Source organism: Amblyomma maculatum, chromosome 11, assembly GCF_055883805.1.
Source record: "Amblyomma maculatum isolate TAMU_Amacu chromosome 11, ASM5588380v1, whole genome shotgun sequence".
Lineage (NCBI taxonomy): Eukaryota > Metazoa > Arthropoda > Arachnida > Ixodida > Ixodidae > Amblyomma > Amblyomma maculatum.
The window spans coordinates 109525862-109542510 of record NC_139354.1 but is presented as its reverse complement, the minus strand read 5'-3'; the positions used below and the strand labels follow the sequence as shown (position 1 = coordinate 109542510).

At 42.6% G+C, this 16649-nt stretch overlaps 1 protein-coding gene across 1 annotated transcript in view; it reads right to left on the bottom strand.

Moving 5' to 3' along the window:
- Positions 1-2458: 2458 nt before the first annotated feature.
- LOC146174649 (tear acid lipase-like protein) overlaps positions 2459-16649 on the bottom strand; it is an 80525-nt gene continuing 66334 nt past the window's right edge. The window contains exons 7-9 of the mRNA XM_084585424.1: positions 14617-14688; positions 13043-13111; positions 2459-2743 (exon numbers count right to left, since the gene is read on the bottom strand). Of these exons, the coding sequence (XP_084441550.1) occupies positions 2495-2743; positions 13043-13111; positions 14617-14688 (390 nt within the window). The 3' untranslated portion in view covers positions 2459-2494. The remainder of the gene's footprint in view (positions 2744-13042; positions 13112-14616; positions 14689-16649) is intronic.

Here is a 16649-nt window from a genome sequence, read left to right as displayed (position 1 = left end):
GCTTAGTGTTTGGTGTTCAATGTCACAAAGTGACTCAGACTATGAGAGACGCCGTAGTGGGTGGCTCCGGCAGTTTCGGCTACGTCGGGTTCTTTGACGTGCACTAACATCGCAAAGCCCACGGGCGCTAGCTTTTCGCCCCTAATGTGTGGGCCTCCTCAACGCAAAAGCCTGTGCGCTGCGCGCTTTCACACTCGCTTGATTTTTTCGATTGCAAGTCCAGCACGATAAGACGGGGCATACCCGGCCGTTGCGTAACCAAGCGGTATCTGATGGATCGCGGCGGCAAAGCCTGAGAAGCGCGCAGCAAGCAGCTAACAGGGGGATTTTCTGAGACAGGCACGCTAATCGCTGGCACCGTTACTGCGACGGCCCGTCGTGACGATCTTAGACAGCGCCGGAAAAGCGTCGTCCGTCTTGGCCACGTGCAGCGTGGGTCACAGAAATAACTCCAGTTAATTACATTCTAGTGGAACATTTAGATAGAGAAGAAATGGGCAGGGGCAGGGCATGTAGTGAGAAGCGAGGATAATAGATTGTCGCTTAGGGTAAGAAATTTGATTCTGAGGAAAGGAAAGCGCATGAGACAGAAAATTAGGTGCCTGAAGAGGTTCAGAACTTCCCTGGGGCCAAGTGGTTCCAGCTAGCACAGGACCGGTTCAACTGGAGAAAAATGGGAGAGGCCTTCGCCCTGCAATGGGTATAGTCCAGCTGATGATGAGGATGATAGACACAAAAGGTAAAATAAAATAGAAAGGGAAAAACAAGTGAGTAGCTAACATAGAAGAAAATAAAAAACACTGATAAAAACGTAGATGAAGGAAAAGCAAACCCCATCGCATCGAACAACGCCAGAAAACACAGGTACATAAGAAAGGACGACACAGGACGAGCACTGACTCTCAACTAGCTTTATTCGAAATAGCACACTATACTTATACGCATGAGTGAAAGAAATCACAGAACAAAATGAAAGGCTTATAAACATGCAGAAATATGTACAACATATGTGAAACGTAGGCCACCATCATGCCATCATGCATTTAGATATGCAACTTCAATGTCGGTTAAGAAAATGTTGGTTTTGCTGATGCACGTGACATGCAAGTTGCTTATCTAGATACAATATGACAAAAAGGCGGTCTACGTTTTACATACATTGTATATATTTGTTTTTGCGTGCTAATAGATCTTTTTTTTTTCTTTTCTGTGATTTTTGCGACTGATGAAACAATATTTAAAATATTCTTTATTCAGTTCGAATTGTTATTGAGAGATAAAAAGTACTTCAACCGCGCACTTTCAAAGTTTTCTAATGTACTCATGACCTTTTGTTTCATTCAAGAGGAAAGTATACAAATAATATGTTGAAAGTATGAATTTGTTGCACACTTCGAATGCACTCAAAATGCGCGAGAATTAAATGCACTTTTCGCTACAAAAAAAAAAAGTATATAGAATATACACCAGAAATATACTTATCAGGGCTGTAGAAAAATAAAAATACACGAAGCATTTCATTTTTCTCTGTTCTCTTGCCCCTTTCTATCGAGATTTGAAACGTTAACGCGTGTTGGCATTGCATGCATTTAAAACCTAAACACCTGAGCCTTTCTAACCCAATTAAGCGACAAATGATACAGTTTGTGTGCGCCCCTGTGGAAACTTCAATGACAAGCAGTAGACTTCATCCCTGGCGGGCGTCAATGCGCCATCAGTTATGAAAATCTTCGTATCAGATTAGTTCCTCGAGATTATTTTTTTGCGCTGCGTTTCGAATACTGCCATACGATTACGCGTTTAATGTAGCATGCAGCTGTTAGTAAAGTTAGACGCTATTGGCGACAGCGATAAGAGATGGAATAATTAGTGCGCAATTTAAACATGCGTTTCAGTGTCGAGCAATACTCAAAGTTGACTTAAAATAATTTTATATTAACGAAAGTACATTTTGAATACGCCAACATGGTAAAAGCACGTATGTATTTTTCCTGTATTAGAAATATGCTCAAAGTGTATTTTTAGATTCAGCATTTTTGACAGATGTTAAAATACGTTTTCAATATCGACCTAGGCTTAAAATGGACTTCAGACGAATTATTATATATTTACAAAAATATATTTCTAATTCATTGCCAACATGCTAAAAATGAATATGAATTTTTCAGATTAAGATTTTTACTAACAAAGAAATATAAACCTGTATGCGATATCTATGGTGATGAACTCACTGTAAATCACATTTCAATCGCATGCACTAAACTCGAAGACGTGAGGAAAAAATATTTTACCTTATTTTGCAGTCAACGCATCCCATTTCATCCAGGACTGCTTTTAGGAGAACATCCACTCGTTCATTTTTCTTAAGTTCTGACGTCTCTATCATTAATTTCCATTCCATTTCTATACCAGTAATTCCTTATTGCTCAATGACAGTAATAATGAAAACTAACACCGGGACACCGAGAGCTAGAATAATCCCTCCGAGCGTCTCCTATTTGCCATAGCGGCTGTCGAGGGTGTCAATCATCAGCTTGTGGAGGAAACCTGTGGCCTGGTAACTGGCGATGAAGTCAAGATGACGGAAGTCTGTCGGTGGGACAATATGGTGGAAGAGCAGCCTGGAGCCTAAACGTTCCACGAGGTGGGACACGTCGTCTTTGTCGGCGACAGTGTCGCCTTCGGACGAAAAGAGCGCCACGGGAACAGCGATGCGTTCCAGAGGGTATACAGGAGGCTTCATCTGGAGAGGGTGAGTAATATACGCAAAGAAATCAATAACGTTGTAGTTTTTACAGATTTCAATGCGCAAAGGTAAGTAAAAATGAGATTAGCACCACCATCATCCTCATCAGCCAGATTATACCTACTACCGAATGAAGTCCTCTCCTATATTACTCCAACTCACTCGGTCCTGTGCTAGCTGCATCCACTTTACCCCTGCGAACTCCTTGACCTCGTCTGTGCAACTAACTTTCTCCCGCTTCTCCTATGCTTTCCTTCACTTGCAATTTAATTTGTTACCCCTATGGACCATCGGTTATCCTTTCTACGCACTAGGAGCCCTGCTTATACCAATGTCTCCCTCTTCAGTCCCACTAGAATGCCATTAACTCAAATGATTTTTCTCACTTACTCTGCACGTTTTCAATCTCTTAACGTCACACCTACCAAGTTCTATTCCATAGCTCTCTGCGTTGTCCTCAGCTTAAGTAGAACCCTTTTCGTTCGCGTGAACGTTTCAGCCCCATACGTGAGTACAGGTAGGATGCAACTGTTATTTACTTTCCTCTTGAGCGATACCTGTAAGCTGGTAGTTCTAACATGCGAGTACTTGTCAAATGAGGTCCATCCTAATCTTATTCTCTTGGTTATTTTCCTTTCATCGTCTGAATGTGTGGTCGCGGCCAATCCCGAGTATACATATTCACCTACCACTTCCGGTGTTTCGCTACTTATTGTAAACTTTTGTTCCTTCCTGAGGGTGTTGAACATTGCCTTAGTCTTCTGCATACTACTTTTAGGCCTACATTTCTGCTTTTCCGGTCTAGGTCATCAATCATCCTTTGCAATTCGTCCCCTAAGTTACTTAGCAAAGCATGTCATCAGCGAATCGCCAACCCTTGTCCCTAACTGCTCCTCCTCTCCCTGAATACTTCCTTTACGCAAGCTGTGAATAGAACTAAAGATATCGTGTATTTTTGCCTAACGTCTTTCTTAATTGGAATTTTCCACTTTCTTTATGCAGAACTATAGGTACTGTGCAGCCACTACAGATATATTCCGGTACTCTCACATATGGCTCATATAAACTCTGATTTCGCGATGTCTTCAAGACTGCGGAGGTTACGACTGAGTCAAATGCTTTTTCGTAATCAGTGAATGTACGCATAGAGGTTGGCTACATTCCGAGCATTTTTTAATCGCCTGGGTGATAGTATGGATATGAGAGATAGTAGAATATCCTTTACAAAACCTGCTTGATCTTTTTGTTGTTTGAAGTCTGAAGCTGCCCTGATTCTATTAACGATTACCTTAGTAGCTACCTTGTACGCAACGAATAGTAAGCTGATAGGTCTATAATACTTTAACTTTATTGCATCCCCTTATGAATTAAGATAATGTATGCATTCTTCGCTAAAATAATAAAGATAAAATAACTTTTTTCGAATAAAAACAAAAATTTTTATTCATTTATTTTAATAATTTTATTCATAAATATAAGATTGTGAGGGCAAAATTAGGTGTTAGCAGGGTCTGTAAAGTGCCATTGATTAAAGTGCGGTCAACATTGATGGATTACTGATAAACAAGGGAACCTAAATGTACGAACAAGTACCGCTTTCTGTGGTAACACTTAATTGAAAGGCATCTGTGGGATGTAGTGTGATAGTTTTACGAGTATATTTGTAGAAATGGTATAAGTCTCCAATAAGGTCACAGCGCATTTCGCGTTAGCTTTATAATTACAATAACTTGGGGCCGTTGTACCCTCGCGGTGCGTTGCAGTTGCCGTAAGATTAGGTGTTTCACCACTACAATATAATGTAAGTATGCTAACTGGTTCCTGCGTTAGTTGTCAACGTGAAGAAACTGTGCGATGAGCTACCCCTAACCCAATTAATGACAAATCATAGTAATTAGAAAAATCAGCTAGGTTTCTTTTTTTTTTAAAATCCAAAGTCGACCCAGTGCCGGAGTGCCAGCGTATCAAGTGCAAAAAGTGCGTGCGAACAGGTGGAAAGGAAGAAGCTATCGCTCGACGATGGTGGAAACATGCACATATAGAGGTTGGCTCAAATAATTTCATGATTTCTTTTTAAGCATAGCTTTAGGTGTCTGCCTTGGGTATGAGGATCCGTCTCAAGGGTTGGACCTTCTGTAATTTGTATTTTTTTCGTTTATGTAAGCGGGGATTTCGGTCTCAGGAAATAACCGCCCAACGTCTTCTTCTGCCATACGTTCAAAACAGCAAGGAAGAGCCACGTGTAGCACTCTGCTATGTGACTCCGTGCTTAGCAAGTAATTTTACAGCCTGTAACTTGAGTTCTGCTAGATCTCTCCGTATGAAGAGGTCTCAACCCGCAGATGAACGGGAAGAACCATCGTAAAGTTATTCTTGCTATGCTAGAGAAATTTGCCTTCTGAACGTTGTCCTGCACTGACAACGAGCAATAAAGACTGCTGTAGAAAAAAGACAAAAAAACTATTGGGCTTTTTAAACAATAAGGCAAGAAACTACAATCGTGCCGAAGAGGAGTCTGCTTACGCATTCATTGCTTGGTGGTGTTTGCAAGTTTGTTAGAAGCTTACGCTGAAATCTCTTTCTCGGAATCGGCCAAACGTTTATCCGTATCTGTTCATCGTATCTTTTTCAGACACTGAATAGAAATAGGCGATATTTGTGATTTCATGTTATTCCAGAATCTAGACTTCACTCCTCATCTCGCTCGAGGAACAGGTAATCTGGTGAAGCATTCCAAAGTTAGAGAACCCAATCAGGCCCCGAACACAGTGTCCTGTCGCAGACGCATCAGTTTGAATTGGCCATGAGGCTCATTCTGCACAAAAGCTTTCACAGTATTTGCCAGCTGCACGCGCCCGCAGAAAGTGTCTTTCCCAACCGCCTAACGGCCCTCTGCACCGCCGAAATTCTACATCATTGAAATGTGACCAAAATTCGTGTCTAACCTAATATGAGCATGGCTAACTCATTGATGATGTCCACATTTAGGAGAACCATTCCTAAATATTGCCTTCTGAACAACCCAATTTTGACCCCGTCGGAGGTCTGACTGAAATGTATATTTAACCTAATTTGAGATGACCAGGTCAGCGGTGACTTTCACATTTAGGTGGACCGACTGAAAAATTCGGCTTTAGAATTAGGCCGAAACTAGTGCCAAAAAGTTTTTTCTGGCTGACATAGTGGTGTCTTAAAGATTTATGTGGGCGACCCTCAAAATGTAGATAACCAGAGCCCAGAAATTCTACCCTGCTTGAAATTGGCCAAACCTTTGTCCAACTAAACATCAGCATGGTCACTTCAGTGTGTGCTTCCAAGTTTAGGTGGGCCGCCAACATATTTGGCATGTTTACCCATTCTCCGCGTCTGGGATGCAAAGTTCACTTGGAATTTTATTGCGAATAGGTAGAACCGTTCTTCACGATAGCCCGCGGCTCGTCGCGCGGCGCGCCGCTTGGCCTTGAGCCACCACCGCGTTTAACAGATGGCTCGCCGTCGTGTTGATTTGTGTCCACGGTGCATAAAAAACGAGAATGGCTGCTGGACGCCCTGACTTAGATGCTCGCTCAACGAGGAAGTATATCATTGAGAGTATTACGTCAAAACAAGCTATAATGTCCAAAGTGAGAAACCTCAACGGATGAGAGTTTTGACCTACCTGGCTAACCTAAATAGCTTACCAAAATACTTTGTTGGGCGAGTTGGTACTTATTCATTAATAATATAAATATTATTATATATATATTGTATCTTGTCCCTTGTCTTCGTGTTCGCACTGTTTATATTAATAACCTAAATAGGTTGTTAAACACAGTGCAGCTTTACTTTTACGACACTGTAATCATCACTGAGAACAGGAAAGAAAGAACAAAAGCTTGGTGGCGCAATATTGCCACCTGGTGAATTCAGGTAGTGCTTGAGAGACGAAGAAGTTATAGACTCGTGCGCTTCTTCTAGCTGGGGCTTACGCAAGATCAGCTGTTGTCCCTGTGTCTCTGCCCTCTTATGTTTTCACGCAAACCCTTGTCTTCGTGACAGGTTTGGTGGATGTGCGGCGGAGGGGAGTTGTTTCAGGTGGTTCACGAGAGTCCCTAACTTCTTCGTCTCTCAAACACCACCTCTAACTACCAGGTAGCAATATATTGGCGTTGCGTTTTTGAGCGCGAAAAGAAGTGGTTCGAATCTTTTTGTTCCTTTCTTTCTCTCCTTTTTGCTGCCTGTACCGAATATTTCGTTAAATGAGCAACAAAAAAAAAATGGAGGAACGCTAAAGCTTTGCCCTCCAGGGAGGGTATGGCGATAAGGTAGAGAGCTCTAGTTTTCCGACTGTACTTGCCTACCCTTGTTCGCGTATATTTTTGCTACTGGCCTAAAACTGGTTTCTTATGTCATTCCTCTAATATCCCACACTACTACTTAAGTGTCGTTTTTGTCATCAGGCTTCTGGAACGACACCCGAAATGACTTTCTATGCAGCATATTAAGATGCAGCGCGAATTAGTCGAGCGAGTTTTCCATTGATGGGATGGCGGCGCGGTCGAGGTTTATTTCTTTAATTATTTTTATTTACATAAACTGCAGCCCCGTCAGGGGCTATTGCAGGAGTGGGGAAAAGTACAACATAATCAACTGTCAACAGCAAGCAAACAGTACAATGAGTTAGCGGTAGAATCGGGAGTTACCAGCAATCAAACGACCAACAGCCAAAACAGCCAAAGTCATACAGCATAACAATAAACCACATTATCAGGAATTTTGAACAATGCTCATAAAGTGTTCTAATGGCAGTGAGCATACATCACCAGGCAGAAAATTCCAGCTCTCAATGACACGAGAGAAGAAGCTAAATTTTAAAGCGTATGTGCGTCCATAAATAGGCAACACAATCAATAAATGGTAGTTCCTTGTAGATGAAGGCTTTGAAAACTGTAGGTATTCATTCAATAGTATAAAACGCGATGAATGAACAATATTGCAAACATTATTTAAACTCTCATTGTGGCGACGAGTATTCAACAGAGAAAGATTTAGGTGAGGAATAGCAGATGATGGAGAAAAGTTCCTATCATACCTTCAGCATATAAACCGCACTGATTTCTTTTGAACCAACTCAAGCTCATTGATGTCGGTTTATTTTTGGGGGTTCCAAATTATTGACTCATACTCTAAAAGTGGACGGATTAAAGCTTTGTAAGTAACGAATTTAGTTTCTTGAAGGGCAACAGAAAGAGACCGTTTCAGGTACCCCAGCCTCCGCAATGCATTGTTGCATATTGTGTTAATTTGTTTTGACCACGAAAAATTAGATGGAAAAAGAACACCTAAATATTTGTATTCAGACCCCCGTTTCAAAGATTCACCATTTAATGAATAACAGTAAGATAATGAGGCTGCTCTGTTACTGAATGACATGCAGGCAGATTTACGAAAATTTATTTGCATTGGTCATGTTTCGCACCATGAGCAGAATGATGAAAATGAAGCATTCAGTTGCTCGTGATCATCTGCTGAGTTAATTGATCCGTACACTACACAATCATCTGCATCCAAGCATATTTTAGAAAAAAATACTTTTTGGTAAATCATTTATATATAATAAGAATAGCAGTGGCCCCAGCCCAGATCCTTGTGTCACGTCGGATGATACGTCAGCAGTTTCAGATGAACACGAGTTGAAATTGACGTATTGCTTCCGATAAGAAAGAGCACTTGATATCCAATTCACTAGTGAGAGGTTAATAAATATTACATTCAGCTTACAAAGAAGTTTAGTGTGAAGAACCGTATCGAAGGCTTTAGATAGATTGATAAATAAATCGTCAACCTGAGGCGCATGTATCAAGGGAACTAGCAATGTCATCTGTGACTTCAACCAGTTGAGAAATGGTGCTAAACCCGCGCCGAAAATCATGCTGATTTTTACAAAAAATGTTGTTAGCTTCAAGAAATTCTGAAATGTGCTTATGAATTATGTGTTCAAGTAACTTACATGACTGTTCAAGTTAAGGACATTGGGCGATAGTTGGATGATATCTGGGGGCTTCCAGATTTAAACAATGGAATAATTTTTGCAAGTTTCCAAGAATCGGGAACAATGGCGGATGATAGCGATTTCTGGAAGATGATAGTCAGATAACGGCTAGTCCAGAAAGAATAACGATGTAAAAAGGTGTTAGGGATATCATTGGGGCCGCAGCACGTCTTCGTGTTTAGGTTTAGTATAAGGTTAAGAACACCTTGACCGCTTATTGAGACATCATCAATGGAACATTCTATGTTGCTAGCAAAATTATTCACCTCTAAATTGTCTTTTGAAAAGATCGATTGAAAATATGCTTTGAAACCAGTTGCCGTAGATGGTCTGAAAATCACCGTTTTTTCGATAACAAGGTAGCTATGCGCCAAAGAAGCACTCGCGGAGGACAAAGCTACAGTTTCCGAGCGCTTTCGATTCTTTTTGGACAACTGCGCGCCGTCACCGCAACAGGGCGTAGATCTATTGAAAATTGCTAATATATCTACACTGCGGATGATCGTCACAGCAGTGTAAGGAAGGCTAGAGGTACCATAAAGACCGCAGTCTCTATAATTTTGTCACTCCGCCACACAGATCGTTCGCAATATGGCGCACTTGGTGCCAAACCACCCGGAAGTTTTTATCTGCATGGTTGCCCCCTTCCTTCGTTGGTGTAGCTGGCGGAATCTGTGGAAAGTTTTGCGACATTATGCGTAGGGCGAATTTTCAAATTTTAATTTTTTCTTTCATGGCTGTATGGTTACTCTGGAGAGGAAGGCAAAAACGCCGACAAAAAGCGAGTTTTGCTCTCTGCAATGAATTTGTGAAAGGCGTACAGCTGTGTATGTCGCTCGGTCTAAGAACCACTGCTCTCTGTACAGTCTCATGATATCTACCGTACAACTTTCGCTAGGCCGTCTCATGGAAGTTGCTCGAACATACCATTTCAAATACGACGTTCTTAGGAGCTCTTTTTTTACGCACGAATGCTACAGTGCTATATCGCAGAAAACACGGCGTCATCGTTGTCATCGACTGCGGCGGGAGCGACAAAAATGGTGGAGGTTTAACCCTACTTAAGCCTGGTTATAACAATCAAAACCACCCACCGTGGTGTTTTCGTGCTGCCTCCGAGATTTTTTGGTTGGACGCTGTATTGGAACATGGTGTACCTGGTCAGACGTGACCCAGACGTCGCAGCTGCCGCGTGGTGATATTAGGTTGCGGAAACATAAACGCTAAACCATGCTAAAGGATATTTATTAGCTCTGAACTTCAGGTATATAGTGCCTACACCTCTGGATTGTTACTTTCACGCTCAAAATCTCGAGATGCACCGTGGCCACGGTGGCAACGTCTCCGCACCGTGTGACAGGGCAGTTGGCAGCCAGCCTCGGCTGGGCGCGGGCTTGGCGACCTCCCTTTGGACATGGAAGCAGATGGAGAGCAGTTCCGTGCTGTGGAATTCGCCCACCCAGTAAATGGCGCGCGAAAACACCATGCTATTGCATTTATTTGGACTCAAAGTCGTATGGTTCTCCGAGTAACGATTGGGATGTTGAAGGAATAGTGTCCGTGTGTGCATGGGCAAGATGATCCGGGGACGGTTGCATAAAAATGGCATGCCCTTAATTGCAGAGTTTCATTATTCCCCGATTTGTTTTAGTATTTGCTGCAGAATTTGCGAAAAAAGAAAACAACCTAGCAATGAAGACAGAAGGTGTAGAGTAATTACACCCCCCCCCCCCCCCCCGTCCTATATACGTAGCAATATGTACTTCTGCGATTTCTTCTACGATACGTCCGGTACTGGTACTTCTACGACCCAGACGAAGACAAGACCCCTTGTCGAAACGCTGGCTCGGCTTGGTAACTCAGGCTCCCGCTCAACCCTTTTTTTAGTGCTCTTTAACATGACTTCTTAGTGACATATAGAAAATTCAGTGTTTTAGCTATTGCATGTACTGTCAGTCTTAGTGGCGGGCCTTTGAGTGTCGCTATCTGCCTTAGCCAAACTGCCGCTTTACGCCTGAAAGCGCACGGTGTAGCAAAGCAGAGGAGCTGCGGCTTCGCGGGCTAGTCTACGTCAGCATGAAGAGCGTGCCAGGGACCGTATACCATTCCTGAGAAGTTGCTCCGAGCTCGGAGCTTTAGGACGAAGGAATGCTTTCATGTCAATTTACAGGTTTATCCAATGTTAAAACATGCACTCCCATGTTTCTGAACCCCCCCGCCCCCCCCCCCCCCAAAAAAAAAAGTGTGTTCATGGCAATGAAGCCAATTAGGGTTCAGATATAATACTTTGCTTCTATTACAAAATAACATGTTCTGCGGACCTTCGCTACAGCAGCAAAAATTGTCATACAAAGTTTGACACGTGTTCATGCAAGCTTAATTTGCATGTTATATAACGAATGTTTCATTAAACACTTTCAAAAAGTAGATTAAAATGTGAGTTCGAAATAGAAAACAAAAATTACGGCCACAAACTCCAAGGACACCATTTACCACAATAGTTTTATAAGTTCACAGAGAACTAGCTGAAACAAAATACAAAGTAATTAAGTTTTTAATTAACGCAGTTAGCAGTTAGTGTCAAAGGGCACTTCAAAGCCGTGGACAAGACAATGACAGAACAGTTTTTCAAATGACGATAAACGTACAACCTTGAAAAGGAAGAAATTCGGTTTTTTTTTCTGCAAGGAACTGAACCGGAGCCCACAAGACGAGCAGAAAACTTGGTGCATGCATGGTGTCCGGTGATTACGTGTTTCGGTGCTGCGATGCCGCATTAGAATTGTAAGCGAGCGACATTGCGGCAGCTTTGTGTAACTTTAAGGTAAGTGATTGAAAACCGTGTGGCTCTATTGTTTTCATGCTACATTGCAATATGAAATGCATGACACGGCAATGTAGTGTCGGAAAATCGAAGTTAGTGCTGTATTCACTGAAACGCACAGTTAGCAGACGTCGCGCATGTCTTTATGGATGGATGGATGAAATATAGGAGCGTCCTCTTTGAATCAAGGTGGTGGCAGTTTCAATCAATGCTCGTTTTTTTTCTATATCCTAATGGTTGTTTTAGATCGGTTAACTGTAACATCATTTTATTTATGAAATTTTTGTTTTTACATTACTAACATCATGTTACTTTTCTGCTTTTAAGCCGCCAGTCTTCCAATCGTTTTTTGCAAGCTTCCACCGCAGGTTCATTCACCCGGCCACTGGCTTCTCTAAACCCCAGAGCTTCAGGAAGAGTGACTGCGCCTGCATCGACTTCCGGATGGGTACCATTACATTCGACTATAATATGGTTAATTGTTGCTGCGGATTTACCGCATACTGCACATGCGTCAACTTCATTGTTAAATTTCTTTTTGTAGCTACGTGTTCTAAGGCACCCTGATTTAGCTTCAAAAAGTAAGGCACTGTCTCTTGAGTTATCAAAGAACGCTTCCTTTCTGATCGGCCTCTTCCACTTTCGCTATAGTTGTATAGAGTTTCTTTTCCATCGAATTTATCCAATTTTTACCTTATGTGTTTTTCACTTGTTGCTTAACGCTCTTTACTTCTTTCTTCTTGCGACCAGCATAGTTACTGGTTAGTTTTATAGTTCTTTTCCCCCATTGCGAGTCAACGCATTTTAGGTATAGGTATTTTAATACTTTGGCTGCCCACATTTTACTCTCCAATTTGCTCAGGCGTTCCTCATATAATATTTTACGCTGAGCTTCCCGTACTTCGCAAGATGCCCAGCCCATATCTCCCTGTACCGCCTCATTTGTGGTTTTCCCGTGTGCACCCAGTACTAATCGTCCGACGGCTCTCTGATTTATTTCTAATGTCTACTGTACCTCTGATTTTAGACACAAAACTGCATTGCTAAGCGTACTGCGCGCCTCTTGTGCTGAGTTTTCGGTTTCGTGCTAAAAATGGCTCTGATTTCCTTGCTATGCAGAGTAATACAGAATGGAGTTTTCTTGTTTCAATCGCTGACATCGCATTGTCTCCACACGGCATCAAACTTACCTCTGCACTAACAACACAATTGCGACAATGAAAAAAGTAATTAGTGACTTTAAGATGATTAATGGCATTTGTAAACTAGATTTTCGTACACTGTGTCCTCCTAGCGTTATACGTTTTTCTTCCGCATATATTTTGCCATTTTAACCCACTATTTAAAGAATTTTTGAAAGGGTTCGCTAAAACACCCAGTATATGAAACAATCTGTATATGAATACGGGCACATCAATATTTGTCAAAGAAGCCCGCTCACCTGTCCGTACCGCTTCATATTTTCCAACATTCCGTAGTCATACTTCTGGAAGTCCTTTTTCCTGTGGACCTGTAAAAAGAAACAGTAACAATTAGCTGAAGTGCGCATAACAATTAGTAATACTTTTTTCTGGGCGGCATTTTTTTTCTTTTATTCGGAATTCACTACCGCGAATGTGAAGTTCTGGAATCAGTGTGCTCACCAATTCCGAAAAAAAAAAAAAGAAAACACGGTGGTAAAGAGACACGTTGACAGCTGAGATAACAGAGGCTGCCAGAATGTGTTAGTTTAAACGTCAGTGTATGGGTAAGAGCTTAGTTTCCCTGACAGAAAGTGAGGTAAAATTTCTGCCACGAAATTTTACATTTTAACAACACTTTTCAGAAGGCTTGTTTTTCACACAAACGTTTAGCTTCATCCCCCTCCATTGCCGTTTTTTCATGTTTTGCCCTGTTAATATTTAGCTTCTTTCTTGCTCATCACACTTTCTTCGTCATGTTTGCCATCATGCTTTTTAGGGGCGTTATCCCCCCTTCCTTGAAGTTTTTAGCCTTGTTGTTTACCTTCTCGCCATACACGTTTGGTTTGGTTTGCGTTTGCTGTCCCCAAGAATCCGACGGGATCGAATCCCAGCTGCAGCGGCCGCTTTTTAATGGAGGTGAAGATCAAGGTACGAGAGCCTAGTTTTTCTCCTGTGCGATATCAGCATGCACATTAAGGAACTCCAGACTTTCGACATTTCCGGAGCCCTCCACTATGGCGTCTCTCATAGTCTAAGTCGCTTAGGGGTGTTAAACCCCGTAAGCCAAACCACATGTTCGGCCTTCTGCTAAATGTTACCTGAGTGGTTTTAGGCATCTGAAGTTATAAGTGGTTTTGGGCATCTGAGTTTGTGCTTGATGACATGAGCTCAAAGATGTAGAGTGCACAGAAGGGCGTGTACAAAAAGTGAAAAGGCGGAATTGATAGCTCATGCTCATATCGGAAAGTCCATGCATAGTTGTCGGCAGGCGGGACAAGCACATCAAGAGAATCAGCCTGGCTGCTTCCTAGCAGGCGAAGTTTTCCACATCATTTGAAAACAGCCACAGCAACGAAGTAGGAAATGTAACCATGGCAATCTTGTGTGGCTGATCAACTGCGGGACCAGGGTTGGCGATAGGATTTAATGCGATCTCTGGAAGGCAGCGGAACGAAGTACGGCATGGTCGCGTAAAACGGCGTCAGTGAGGTCATGTGAAACACGGTAGTAGTTAGTGAGAAGATGTGCGAATGGTGTGGGAGCCGGCTACGCAAATAGGACATCAGGCGTCACAGGGTTAGCTGCCAGCTGCGAATTCTGTGGACGATCGGACATGGGGCCTCCACAGGCACCGGAGACAGAGTCAGGAACGAGCGTCGGTAACAGTGAGCAGGGCATACACTAAAGTTTCGGCGGTGTTGCTCACGTACTCCACTTGTTGCTTAGAAAGTGGAGCAAGCTCTGGGAGGTTTATGCGCTCTAAAAAATGCATTTCAAGCACCGAACGCGCTGTATGCAATCGCGAATATGCTGCCGCATTTCCTATACTCACTTGGACGTAGTGCATCAGGTCTTGAACCGAAGTGCCGATCATAAGATGAGGCAGATACACTGGAATCCTGGTCTGAAAACAGGAATGAGAGCAACATTTCGGAACAATTCTCGTAACTTCATTGCACACAGGGGGACAGCCCGTCTTCAAGTATAAACCGCTTTAACGAACCTCTATTATACGCCCCAATGCTAAGAGATACAAATAGCCTCATGAAAGGTTTATTAACAGTAAAGGCACACCCTTTTTGTCTATGTGGACTGCTCTTTTGAGTATAAACTTCTCGTATATTTTCCGAACCAGGAATAGATCAGTTTTCTAGCTCTATGAAATACATTAAACTTTCATATTTGCCAGTTTAAAGGTGGTTTTTTAATCATTTTTGTTGTGATAACGGGCGAAATAGTAAATGTCGGTATTTTGGTAAACTATAAATTTGTTCAGTTTACGCCCTCTTTATAGAGCCGTCTTGACAATTCAGAAAAAGGTATTGAAGTTTGATATCAATGAAAACCAAAATGCTTTTTTTTTTCTGAATTCTTATCGCATGGTTGCCGATGTGAAGGTGAAAGCGGGTTAATTTTTTTTTCTTTTGAGTTTTACTTAAAAGTGCATTATTGAAGCTTTGTGCATCTTTTCTGTGAACTCTGAGGCACAAGGAAAGAAATAAACGAATCTTTTGTTTTCAAGTAAGCGACAGTAAAGTGACAAAATGCCGTACTTTTGGAATTTCCTAACAAACATTGTCATAATTACGGCTGCTATTTTGGCGAGTTGTTATTGATTCATACGAAAAAACAGCGCGGGAAAACCGAACGCGCATATATACGGCACAAGAGAAGTGCTGCGCAACTCGATTTTATTCGAAGAAAAAAGTCCAAGTGCTTTCTTTTCCAGAAAAATAATAAAAGTAAAACAAGAAAGCGAATACTATTCACACATGGCGGTGACAAGACACACACACGCCCGTCGTGCTGATTGATTGAATGTCCTTTATTGAATGGGAAGGCTCATGGCCATGGATGGGAATAAAGGGGAGTAGACAGAATCTTCATTGTTGAGATCGTCACTCAGATCATATTGCTCTAACCAGGCCACTAAGCGAGCCATACTTGGCAAATATCATCTGTGCGTTAGCATCAGTTTCTAGAAGGGAACGGTAGTTCAGGCGGTAGGGTTCGATCTCGGAGCGTCCAGTAGAAAAAGCAAGGAAACCAGGGCAATCCCAGAGTAGATGAGATATGCCGCCGCGAGTTATAGTCGTACAGTGGGGACACGTAATCATTTTCTCTGTATACTGACGCCAGCGCGCCATAATACGTGGCATGTAAACCGCATGGGCAATGAGCTTATTCAAAGACTTCTTGACTTCGGATGAGGTGGGTTTTGCTCTTAAAAGGCGGGTCTGGTGTGGCCACCTGCATGCGATGCTGACTGAGGCTACGAAGACTGGCGCGAGTATAGTGCATAAGGGCAAGAGAAGGTGTGAGTTGCCCGCCCAAGGTCGAGTAAGGATTAATAAAGGGGGTGGGGAAGTAAATGTGGACATCCCACCTGCCAAGGCAGCCGCGGCGTGTGCCACCGCATTGCCCCGATTCGTCCGAGTGACCTGGGGTCCAGTGAATAGCGACAGTTCTGGTCGCGAGTTGGTGGCGCTTAAGGAGACGCTGTATGGCCGTAGCTGTTGCATCTTGTGAACCCATAGTAGCAATTTCCTTGTAAGCTTCATAGGAATCAGTAAGAATACGTATTGGTCCAGTTCCGGTGCAAGGCACTCCTGACAAGGCTCCCCAAATCGCGAGGAGTTCAGCATGAAGAGGGGTACCTTGAGGTAGGTGGCAGGCATAAGCGCCTGAAAGGGAAGGGTTATCTTCGCATACCAAGCCCATAGATGCAAATTCACTTGCAATCGATGCGTCGGTGTATATGTCAGTCGTGTCAGGGATTCGCTCTTGTCGGTGATGGGCTGCGAGGAGCTCTCGGGGAATGACAAAATTGCGGTTTATAGGTCGGCGATGGAGGCGTGTGACTAC